Here is a 12104-nt window from a genome sequence, read left to right as displayed (position 1 = left end):
CAGAAGGTATAACTGGCCATATTAGGTCATTAGAAAATAGAATATGAAACTCACTGTTATGGGGAAAACCGGGTCTAAACTGGTCTAAATTTAAAAGTCTGAGTGTATTAAGCAGACGTCAGTATTTTGAACACATGTGGCCACTAACTGCCCCTTAAATCAGAATTATTTAATCAAGTTTGGACTTAATAAGGGTCTGAGAACACCTCAAAGGGCCTTGGAGCAAGATGAACATTAAACTCTGGTGTAGGACAGAAGTGAAGACCTCATTGGAAAGGTCTTGACCCAGGGAGTAACATATGTCAGAATGAAAATTGTGGGCAGCTCCTGCTCCTCAGAGGTGACCTTTAAAAAACATATCTGCGCATTCTTCAACTGAAACAGTATAACCCTGACATATACGCTTATGTCTTTAGAAAAGCTATGTTATGAAAACATAAAATATGCTAATTTAGACATGATTCCTGCCTCTGTTTTGCAGACGGAAAGGTGTTCAACAGCTGAAACGAATGGAAGCCATTTTTCATACCCCATCGTGTCAGTGGATATTCGTAGGATAATGCACGAAAATCAGTACATAAGCTTTCATACGTTTCCATACGAACCCTTTCATGAGAATACGTTGGTGTGAACAACAACAGCTGTTGCCGTGGGAACAGAGGTAAATATTCAGAGTCACAAACTAAAAGTTCCTTTTCAGTTCTTCGATCAGAAGCCACAGATAATGCACAGGTGCATGATGGGAGACTGTTTATTGGTACGTTCAGCATCTGTAACACAGCTGTCACATGGCAGGTTTAGATACAGGGACCATCAAAAAGTATGTCATAAACTGTATGCACATTAAAAACGTACACGTTAAAGTTCATCATCAGAACACCTGAGACACACCTGATTACCTGCTGAGAGGCATTCCAGCACAGGTGGGGTGAGCCATCATCACAAACAGGAGCCAGGCTGCCACCCCTGCTCCTGTTGTGCTGCTGAAAGTGGAAACAGGTGCACATTGTGGCATAAACAGACAGCATGAGCACCTGAACACTTAACATCTGTAACCTCTGTCAGCCAACAGGAAGCGAGCAGTTGGAGGAGGAGAAATGAGTCAGAACCACGTCGTGTTTACCTGACAGGTTGCTCTTAGTTATTGATCATCATTACACCAGCTGTTCATTAATCATAAAGCAAACTCAACCTCTGATTGGCTAAAACTCTGACCAATCAGCAGCTGGCATTAATTGGGCTGGGAGCTGATTGGTCAGGGTGTGTTCGAGATCTTTTGCTCTGCGGCTGCTCTGATTGGTCAGCATCTCTGAAGCCCTCAGAGGTGATCTGGTATTGGATGCTGGCATCAATGTGACTTGGAGATTTAAAGATAGCTGCCAGCCGCCGTGACCCCTCCCACTGTAGGAGGAGCCTGATGGTAGGGGCATGGCCCCATCTTTCCCCCAGGGCTGGAACCAGCTGGGATCGGCCATCCTGCAGCCGTGTGGTCATCTGGTTGCTGATCACCACAGCAATGTTGTGACTTGTTGCCATAGTGATAAGCTGCTGGGCAAGGCTCTGGAGGAGGCGTGTCCTCTGTGAGAGGTCATCGAACTGCAGCCGGAATGGGAAGGCCATGCTGTCGATCACAAGGAGGCGGACCCTCGGGTGGTCCTGCAAGAAGTTGTGCAGCAGCTGGAGCTCTCCAAACAGCTGCACGTAGTCATGGCAACGCACCTGAGAGGCCAGAGGACAGGCAATCAGAATTATTCTAATCTGCTGAGATAAACCACAGGCACGCTCGTCATTACCAGGAAGATGTTCGCCAGGATGGACTCCACAGTGAAGGCCGTCATGGCGGCTTGTTGCTCCTCATCCTCAGCCAGTTGGGAGCAGTGTCTGACAGCAGCAGCGGCGATGTCACCGACCCGCTGAAGCAGGAAACCGCCCTCCGTGTCCACAAACACCGCCTGGCCTTCAATGCCACCAAAGCACTGAGGCACCTGGACGTCCACGGCCAACTGCAGGCTGAGAGGCCATCAGGGAAGGTTATTCATCAGATCAGAGAGTGTTGACTCACCCGTTTCCCCTGTCTCACCCCACCTCTAACTCACCTGTCTCACCCCACCTCTAACTCACCTGTCTCACCCCACCTCTGACTCACCTGTCTCACCCCACCTCTGACTCACCTGTCTCACCCCACCTCTGACTCACCTGTCTCACCCCACCTCTGACTCACCTGTCTCACCCCACCTCTAACTCACCTGTCTCACCCCACCTCTAACTCACCTGTCTCACCCCACCTCTAACTCACCTGTCTCACCCCACCTCTAACTCACCTGTCTCACCTCACTTTTGACTCCTCTGACTCACCTGTCTCACCCCACCTCTGACTCACCTGTCTCACCCCACCTCTAACTCACCTGTCTCACCTCACTTTTGACTCCTCTGACTCACCTGTCTCACCCCACCTCTAACTCACCTGTCTCACCTCACTTTTGACTCCTCTGACTCACCTGTCTCACCCCACCTCTGACTCACCTGTCTCACCCCACCTCTGACTCACCTGTCTCACCCCACCTCTGACTCACCTGTCTCACCCCACCTCTGACTCACCTGTCTCACCCCACCTCTGACTCACCTGTCTCACCCCACCTCTGACTCACCTGTCTCACCCCACCTCTGACTCACCTGTCTCACCCCACCTCTGACTCACCTGTCTCACCTCACCTCTAACTCACCTGTCTCACCCCACCTCTAACTCACCTGTCTCACCTCACTTTTGACTCCTCTAACTCACCTGTCTCACCCCACCTCTAACTCACCTGTCTCACCCCACCTCTGACTCACCTGTCTCACCCCACCTCTGACTCACCTGTCTCACCCCACCTCTGACTCACCTGTCTAACCCCACCTCTAACTCACCTGTCTCACCCCACCTCTGATTCACCTGTCTCACCCCACCTCTGACTCACCTGTCTCACCCCACCTCTGACTCACCTGTCTCACCCCACCTCTGACTCACCTGTCTCACCCCACCTCTGACTCACCTGTCTCACCCCACCTCTGACTCACCTGTCTCACCTCACCTCTAACTCACCTGTCTCACCCCACCTCTAACTCACCTGTCTCACCTCACTTTTGACTCCTCTGACTCACCTGTCTCACCCCACCTCTAACTCACCTGTCTCACCTCACTTTTGACTCCTCTGACTCACCTGTCTCACCCCACCTCTAACTCACCTGTCTCACCCCACCTCTGACTCACCTGTCTCACCCCACCTCTAACTCACCTGTCTCACCCCACCTCTGACTCACCTGTCTCACCCCACCTCTGACTCACCTGTCTCACCCCACCTCTAACTCACCTGTCTCACCTCACCTCTAACTCACCTGTCTCACCCCACCTCTAACTCACCTGTCTCACCTCACTTTTGACTCCTCTGACTCACCTGTCTCACCCCACCTCTAACTCACCTGTCTCACCCCACCTCTGACTCACCTGTCTCACCCCACCTCTGACTCACCTGTCTCACCCCACCTCTGACTCACCTGTCTCACCTCACCTCTAACTCACCTGTCTCACCTCACTTTTGACTCCTCTAACTCACCTGTCTCACCCCACCTCTAACTCACCTGTCTCACCCCACCTCTGACTCACCTGTCTCACCCCACCTCTGACTCACCTGTCTCACCCCACCTCTAACTCACCTGTCTCACCCCACCTCTGACTCACCTGTCTCACCCCACCTCTAACTCACCTGTCTCACCCCACCTCTGATTCACCTGTCTCACCCCACCTCTGACTCACCTGTCTCACCCCACCTCTGACTCACCTGTCTCACCCCACCTCTGACTCACCTGTCTCACCTCACCTCTAACTCACCTGTCTCACCCCACCTCTAACTCACCTGTCTCACCTCACTTTTGACTCCTCTGACTCACCTGTCTCACCCCACCTCTAACTCACCTGTCTCACCCCACCTCTGACTCACCTGTCTCACCCCACCTCTGACTCACCTGTCTCACCCCACCTCTAACTCACCTGTCTCACCCCACCTCTGATTCACCTGTCTCACCCCACCTCTGACTCACCTGTCTCACCCCACCTCTGACTCACCTGTCTCACCCCACCTCTGACTCACCTGTCTCACCTCACCTCTAACTCACCTGTCTCACCCCACCTCTGACTCACCTGTCTCACCCCACCTCTGACTCACCTGTCTCACCTCACCTCTAACTCACCTGTCTCACCCCACCTCTGACTCACCTGTCTCACCCCACCTCTGACTCACCTGTCTCACCCCACCTCTGACTCACCTGTCTCACCCCACCTCTGACTCACCTGTCTCACCCCACCTCTGACTCACCTGTCTCACCTCACCTCTAACTCACCTGTCTCACCCCACCTCTAACTCACCTGTCTCACCTCACTTTTGACTCCTCTGACTCACCTGTCTCACCCCACCTCTAACTCACCTGTCTCACCCCACCTCTGACTCACCTGTCTCACCCCACCTCTGACTCACCTGTCTCACCCCACCTCTGACTCACCTGTCTCACCTCACCTCTAACTCACCTGTCTCACCTCACTTTTGACTCCTCTAACTCACCTGTCTCACCCCACCTCTAACTCACCTGTCTCACCCCACCTCTAACTCACCTGTCTCACCTCACTTTTGACTCCTCTAACTCACCTGTCTCACCCCACCTCTAACTCACCTGTCTCACCCCACCTCTGACTCACCTGTCTCACCCCACCTCTGACTCACCTGTCTCACCCCACCTCTGACTCACCTGTCTCACCTCACCTCTAACTCACCTGTCTCACCCCACCTCTAACTCACCTGTCTCACCTCACTTTTGACTCCTCTGACTCACCTGTCTCACCCCACCTCTAACTCACCTGTCTCACCCCACCTCTGACTCACCTGTCTCACCCCACCTCTGACTCACCTGTCTCACCCCACCTCTAACTCACCTGTCTCACCCCACCTCTGACTCACCTGTCTCACCTCACTTTTGACTCCTCTGACTCACCTGTCTCACCCCACCTCTAACTCACCTGTCTCACCCCACCTCTGACTCACCTGTCTCACCTCACTTTTGACTCCTCTGACTCACCTGTGCATGTACATCAGTGTTCGAGTTTACCTGTATGATAATGATGTGAGTGTCGTGTTTTTGTGAAAAACGACCTTTAGGGCGAAGAAGTCGGCCCGCTTTCGGTGGATGTTACAGTGATGGCGACACTTACCAATGTGTGTGCATCTGTCTATTTGTGGGTGGTCATTTGGGTGATTGGTTCACTGAGTAAATTGACTTGTTGTGGTATTGGACCTCTCAGCATGTGACCATACAGAGTTCATCTCTGGTTTAGATTACCAGCTAGACTAGAGTAATCGGTTTGTGGCTGTTGAGCTCCAGTTTTACATTGGTCCCATGTTACTATTGTTTGTCTGGTATAGTAATTTTGTGGTGAGCTGCATCAAATGTATCCTGTGTTTAGGCAGGTCCTCTTGAGCTATTTGGTGAGAATATTCAGTTCTATTGCAGCTGCATAGTTGGTTGAGTAAGATGTGGGGCTCTGTCTCCTCTGGAGTCTGGTTTGTATTTCGGTGACCAGCAGTTTCTGGTAGGTTTAGTTTTCATGTTTTAGGGCAGAGGCAGAAAATATCCTCTGCTCCATGCTTACCCCTGAAGTGGAAGTCACCACTCGTACTGCTTGTAGTGTGCTGAGAGTTAATCCAACAAAGTACTCTCTAAAGCCCTCGTGTTCAGTGTCTATTTCATGGCGTGTGCTTCTGTGTGTGTTTCTAACCACAGTTGTGTTTTTCCCACTCCTGGAGCACCACAGATTTCCGTCAACTTCCCGACAGGAAGTCCTCCGTGGAGGGCGTGGTCCAGCTGTGAGGAGAAGGTCACGATGCTCCTAAATTCCTCCTCCTTCTGCAGGAGCTCCAGAGCCGTCAGAGGAGCTCCTCCTCCTCCATCTGACCTCACGAGCTCCAGCGCCTCCAGCGCCTCCTGCTGCGACACTCCGGCTTCTGAAACCAAAGAATCCAAGAATCCAAGGTTTAGGGTCAGGGTTCAAACGTCTGAGTATTATCACGGTGACAGCTGAGTCTCTGAGGCTGCTCTGCATGGACTCCTCCTGTGGGTGTGCACGTGTGTGCACGTGTCCGGTCTGTGTTGTTAGGTCACTTTAAATTCAGATCATGTGATTTGTGGGACAATAAAGTTGAACATTTTTTCACTGATGATAAATGTCACCTGTCCACAGCTGAATGCAGCTCACCTGTTTCCGACCTGTCTGTTCAATCACTTTACCTCATTTCTACCCAGTGATCATTTCTGAGTCTGAAAGCTTTCATAAAGAGTAGTTTGAGGTTTAATTGATCACATGATCAGATAACTGATTCTGTCTTCTTTTGCCGTTAAACGTGATTTTATGACCCGAATCTGAAGCGCTGCTTTCAGTCTGTATGATGATATTAAGTCTGACACTTTACCAGCAGGCAGCTAAAACCTGGGATATGTGCCGGGAGTCTGGCGGTGGATGTGTCCGTACCTTCGGTGAGCTGGGCCGGGCTGAGTGGCCGCAGGTCGGTGGTGAACTGGAACCCGGCCCGGAGCAGCTTCAGCCGGACACTGGGACTCAGGTTCAGGCTGGACAGCGGCCGTAGCATCCTCGCAGCTTCAAAACATCCGCTATGACAGATATCCCAGGGTGCCTTTCACTTCCAACCTTTTCCGCCAGAACTATTCAATGTAAGAGTCTCTTATTTGAACTTTCGGGTAAAATTCGGGTAATTCAAATTTCAGCTTCTATCTTCACCATTATTCCATTTTCCCTCACAGTTTTGCAATCCGTGCGCACGGTTTCCCACCATTTTTCCATTATTCTGAAAGCAATAACCGGAAGTTTCCGTTCAGCATAATGACGCATAGCTACGTCATTGATACGCGACTGTTTACGCACGTGAAGCGCTTCAGTGAAGCCCAGTTCAGCCTGTTTTGTTTTTTATTTTTATTTTCTGAAGGTCTAAAGTAAAGGAACCGGAACCGGTGTGACCGGACCGCAGAGATTATCATCACCAGGAGAAGACGGAGAACAGGTATATTTTTTTCGGGGGTCTCATACATTAGGTTACGAAGATTCTGCTTTTAGTAAACCAAGCAGAAAACAAATTACCCAATCAATTTGAAGTCCAAATTATTTAAGAATATCCTGACTAAGATGTCTCCACACCGGAGAAGTGACTTTGAATAGTTTTTGAACACATATCATGAGAGCTGATTCAGATGTTACCTCAAACTTATTCAGACAAAGGTTAACGGGATCATATCTGTACAGAGTCTCAGTCAGGAGGAACCTGTGAGGGGTCCAACTCTAACTCCAGTTGATTGTCTCTGTGGAGTCAGACCTGAAGATTCACTTTGAAATAAGTCGTGTTTTATGGTCATATTTCCTGTTCATATTTGACAGACAGGCGTCTCTTACCGAGGAGGGAAATTTGTTGGCTTTCAGCCCCTTTTAGAGGAGTTAAACAACCTGAGGGGATCAGTACCTGTGGCACAGGAAGCTTTTAAATAAATTCAGTGCAGTTCAACATTTATTGTTAATTGGGAATGACAAAAATAATGTCATAAACAACCTTTGTCTTTTAAAACAAGGATTTGATTTTAATGTAATAAAGCATTTGTGTGGATAAAAAATCTGCTTATAGAGCAAATACAGAGCTGAGAGCATCTGTCTGTGAAGTTTGGAAAAAAGTTTCTCTATTTTAATGTCACATTAGAGGAAATAACTCAGAGGACATATACTTAGGTCTGAAATGCCAGGTGGAGGTAGGGTTTTTGATGTTGGTGATCAAGTTGGTGGACTAACTAACCCAAACTTTCCTGTATTCATCCTGACATTTTATTGTAAAAAAAAAACACAAAACAGAGAGCAGAGCAACCTAGTGAGTGAGGAATGACGATGGAGGAGGAGGAAGACAGAAAAACCACAGCTCAGAGACAGCAGGAGGAGGAGGAGGAGGAGGAGGAAGACAGAAAAACCACAGCTCAGAGACAGCAGGAGGAGGAGGAGGAGGAGGAGGAGGAGGAGGAGGAGGAGGAGGAGGAGGAGGAGGAGGAGGAGGAGGAGGAGGAGGAGCAGGAGGAGGACGAGGACGCTGCTGCTGCTGCTTGGAGAGGTGATGATGGGAGGGAGACAACCAAAAACCAAGATGGTGGTGATGAAGATGATGCTGTAATGAAGAAGAAGACTTCCTGTGAGGACAGGAAGTGTGTTCCAGGTATCATCTACCTGGGTCACATCCCTCCCAGGCTTCGCCCCAAACACCTGAGGAACCTGCTGTCTGCGTACGGTGAGATCGGACGGATTTTCCTGCAACCTGAAGGTACAACTTCTCCCAGGTAGTTGCTGTGTTCACCTGTCTGCCAGGTGTTTGTCATGTGACCTGTTCTGTGTGTTGATCCTGCAGACCACCAGGTGAGAAAGAGGAGGAAAAAGTCGGGGTCCCGGCGGTGTGAGTTTACTGAAGGATGGGTGGAGTTTAGAGACAAGCGAGTGGCCAAGAGAGTGGTGGCGTCGCTACACAACACGCCGATGGGAACCAGGAAACGTCAACGCTTCTCATCCGACCTCTGGTGCATCAAGGTCTGTCCTCCTCTCCTGCAGTGCATGCTGGGAGTTTGTGTGAGCGAGGTCGTGGAGGTGTTTGGGTTGTGTTAAAAAACGAATTCTCTCACTGTCTCATCAGATGCAGCTTTGGGGGTTTAAGTCCCAAACTTAGGAACAGTTTCCTCTGTTCCCACGGTGTCCCTGACCACCGAAGGCTCTCCTCCCCACGAGGGGACGAGGGATTGATAGACCGGGGGTTGGAGTAGTGGCTCATCCTTGGTACAACGTGGGGCAGGTTCCCCCACCGTTGGGAAACATATTCGTTATAAGGTTGTTTATTGTTGACAGCAGGCAAAGACCCCAAAGGTGCTGCCATGGGATAGAAATCCAAGGTAGCATTAGCGAAGCCTATCAGCTTTGTTCCAACCAGCATAAACTACAGCTAAACTAAGGAGAATACCGCTAGGGTCAGCGAGAGCAGGGGCGGAAGATGACTCGCAGGCAGACTACATGGCAACTGACACTGGAACGAACACGACTATGAGGTGGACCTATTCTCCAGGGCTAGAGCTGGGCAGAATAGTTCTCAGAGCAAAGAAAATAAAAGTGGTAGGCTAGAGGGAAATAAGCTCCAGGTTTGTCCTTGTGGCTGGCAGAAAGTAACATCAGTTACAGGCCTTAAAATGCATCAGGGAAGAAAAGTGTGGTAAAAGAAGGGCAGTGTGGCCGCATCGATCAGTACTTTTTAAGAAGTCAGTCCGATGAAGTCCAGCGGCAGGTAGGAAACCACAATCCAAAGGATATCAATAACACAGCTATGGAGGTGGAGGAGGAGGTTCTAAGAAGGGATGCAGCTGATACTGAGGCCAGTTAGAGAGAGAAACATGGAGCAGAAAGCTAGAGTTAAGTGGAATAGGGCAAATACTAACAAAGAATGGGAGGCAGTCAGTAAAGATTTGTCATTAATGTTAAGTGGGAGGAAATGCAAGCAATAGGCTAGAGACGATGGGAGATATCATTTACTCCTATGGTGTAGAAAGATTTGGGTTACAAGATAGAAAGAGGGTTGAAAGAGTAAATTTAGTTAAGTCAAGACGGCAAAGAGAGATGGAAAAATTGGTTAAGGAAAGAATAAATTTAAGAAAGCAGTGCAAAAGAGCTACAGAGGAAGAGATGGAGGGAATTAATGTTTTGCAGGAAGAATTGAGAAGCAGGCCAGCGATACTCAGAGGGGCTGAATGTCATAGGAAATAGAGAAAGAAGATAGAATATGTAAGGACTGCGTTTTACAGGGACCCGTTCAAGTTTGTCAAAGGGTTGTTTAAACAGGAAAAGGGAGGACAGCTTAAAGCAACAAAGGCAGAGGTGGAAGAGTATCTAAGAAATACATATTCAGATCTTAAGAAGTGTAGAGTAGTAGGCCTTCCACCTGATATGCCACCATTAGGAGAGATAGCTCATAAGATGGATGTTAGACCACCTGGGTGGAAGGAGGTTGAGCAGGTAGTCAGGCGTGCAAAGGCTTCGTCGGCCCCAGGGCCAAATGGATACCGGGTTTATAAAAGTGCACCTGATAGCCTAAAGTTTCTGTGGAGGCAATTAAGAATAGTTTGGGAGAAACAGTTTATTTCTAGAGCAAGGCGTAGGACAGGAGTTCTTATTCCAAAGGAGAAACAGTCCTCTGACCTGAGTCAGTTCTCTCCTAAATGTAGAGGGGAAGGTTTTCTTTAGTGTAGTTGCACAGAGATTAGCTCGTTCTTTAGAAAGGAATAGCTGAATAGATACCACTGTACAGAAGGCAGGAATACCAGGTCAGGTGTGCTGGAGCAGGGAAACGTGGAAAACATGCAGGACGGGGTGCCTTGAGGACCAGGATTGAGAATGTTTATGTTTCTGTATTTTTCAGACGCTTTTATCCAAAGCGACTTACAGGTGGGCAGATAGGGTAAGGGGGTCTTGCCTTCATGCAGGGGATTTGAACTCAGATCTCCCACATGGAAGGTGGCAATCACACCACTACACTATCAAAGACTTGCATGTCATATTTCTGGATTTAGTTGTTAACTTAATAACAGCATATTTCCAGGATATTAGACTAGACCAATTAGGCTAGAAACAGGCATTATGGCAGAGTGATTTCTCCATTTGCCTTTACAATGGTGATGGAGATAATTATTAGAGCTTCTAAGTGGGTTATAGGTGGAGAGAGACGTCAGGATGGCATGCGCCTTACACCAGTTAGGGCCTACATGGATAATATGATGTTGGTGACTACAACAGTGTATGAGGAGAATACTTGAAAGACTTCATAAAAATGTGGGCAGGTATGAAAGTCAAACCTACTAAGTCTAGAAGTATCTCAATAAGTAGAGGGAAATGAAGTGATAGATGCTTGTAATAGATGAAGAAAGATTCCAATAATTAGGGAAAAGGCAGCGATGAGTTTAGGTTGGTGGTACCAGGCAGGCTTAAATGTTCTGAACATAAAAACCTTAAAACTCAGAGAAATGGAGCCATGGTGAAGCTCAGTTTAACAACACCTGGTGGTGTGATTATGGTTGTCTGTGACATCACTGTGGAGACCCCTGGGGGTCTGTGCTCTTTCAGGGAGCTCTAACAGGTGGTTAGGTCCAGAAACATCTGAGTTTTTGTTGTTTCTCAAAGTGAACAGACTGAAGGGATTTCTGTTTCACCTGAAAACCTTTCAGATCAGCATTTCTTCATCAGTAAAGAATGAGTTTAACACACCTCCACCCACCTGTCTGCAGTACCTGCACAGGTTCCAGTGGACTCACCTGAGCGAGCGACTGGCCTATGAGCAGACAGTGCTCCAGCAGCGACTCCGGACTGAAGTTTCTCAGGCCAAGAGGGAGACCAACTTTTACCTGAACAACGTGGAGAAGAGCACTCACCTGGACAAGCTGAGGAAGAAGAGACAGAGAGCTGGAGAACAGGTAAACAGAACAGAAACTCCGGTAAACACTCACCTGGTCAGAAAGGTGAAAACCCTGTAAAATGTTGTGTCCTTGTCAGGTGCAAGAGAAGTCGTGGGACTTCACTCAGCGTCAGACGGAGGAGGAGATCCAGATGAAGAAGAAGAAGACGAAAAACAAGAGGGAGGACTCAGTTACCCTGAAGCACCGGGACAAGACCCGCCTCCAGCAGCATAGGAGCCAAGCAAACGTCTCGCTGCTAGCCAAGATTTTCAACTCCAAGCAGTCAGAGTGAGACCTATACAGAGATACCGAAACTATACAGAGATGAATTGACTGTTGACCCCCCCAGCCCCCATCCCCCCCCCAATATTTTTACCAACAGGCAAGGGGGTGGAGTCTACACATTTTCTACACTTAACACTTTGATTTACTCCACCCCCACCCCAAGACTTTTAGGTTTTGGATGTTTGTAGTTGTGAATAAAGTTAATTCAACCTTGAGTGGCCTCACCTTTGACCTCTATGCCTTTATACCAGTTTCTTTAAATTCAGTGG

At 48.8% G+C, this 12104-nt stretch overlaps 2 protein-coding genes across 2 annotated transcripts; one reads left to right on the top strand and one right to left on the bottom strand.

Moving 5' to 3' along the window:
- Window positions 1-737: 737 nt before the first annotated feature.
- Window positions 738-6844, bottom strand: rad51c (RAD51 paralog C). The gene is made up of 4 exons (XM_072367703.1): window positions 6554-6844; window positions 5804-6029; window positions 1794-2010; window positions 738-1719 (listed from the first exon to the last, which is right to left on the bottom strand). Exons 1-4 carry the CDS (start codon window positions 6669-6671, stop codon window positions 1219-1221), a joined length of 1062 nt encoding a protein of 353 aa, XP_072223804.1. The 5' UTR covers window positions 6672-6844; the 3' UTR covers window positions 738-1218.
- A 1302-nt stretch (window positions 6845-8146) lies between these two features.
- On the top strand, window positions 8147-12050 carry abt1 (activator of basal transcription 1). Its single transcript, XM_072367992.1, has 4 exons — window positions 8147-8390; window positions 8475-8650; window positions 11383-11568; window positions 11648-12050. Exons 1-4 carry the CDS (start codon window positions 8243-8245, stop codon window positions 11840-11842), a joined length of 705 nt encoding a protein of 234 aa, XP_072224093.1. The 5' UTR covers window positions 8147-8242; the 3' UTR covers window positions 11843-12050.
- The last annotated feature ends 54 nt before the right edge of the window (window positions 12051-12104 follow it).

The sequence above is a fragment of the Leuresthes tenuis genome, unplaced genomic scaffold, assembly GCF_036924035.1.
Source record: "Leuresthes tenuis unplaced genomic scaffold, fLeuTen1.0.hap1 SCAF_16, whole genome shotgun sequence".
Taxonomy (NCBI): Eukaryota; Metazoa; Chordata; class Actinopteri; order Atheriniformes; family Atherinopsidae; genus Leuresthes; species Leuresthes tenuis.
Note: the sequence above shows the minus strand (reverse complement) of the source record. Positions and strands in the feature narration are given on the sequence as shown.

Excerpts from the sequence above, each read along its gene's own strand:
- abt1 (XM_072367992.1), top strand. The coding sequence starts at position 8,243 with ATGAAGAAGAAGACTTCCTGTGAGGACAGGAAGTGTGTTCCAGGTATC. Across the intron at positions 8,391-8,474 it reads GATTTTCCTGCAACCTGAAG|ACCACCAGGTGAGAAAGAGG; the intron begins GTACAACTTCTC and ends TTGATCCTGCAG. Across the intron at positions 8,651-11,382 it reads CCGACCTCTGGTGCATCAAG|TACCTGCACAGGTTCCAGTG; the intron begins GTCTGTCCTCCT and ends ACCTGTCTGCAG.
- rad51c (XM_072367703.1), bottom strand. The coding sequence starts at position 6,671 with ATGCTACGGCCGCTGTCCAGCCTGAACCTGAGTCCCAGTGTCCGGCTG. Across the intron at positions 6,030-6,553 it reads CCCGGCCCAGCTCACCGAAG|AAGCCGGAGTGTCGCAGCAG; the intron begins GTACGGACACAT and ends CTTTGGTTTCAG. Across the intron at positions 1,720-1,793 it reads TCCTGGCGAACATCTTCCTG|GTGCGTTGCCATGACTACGT; the intron begins GTAATGACGAGC and ends CTGGCCTCTCAG.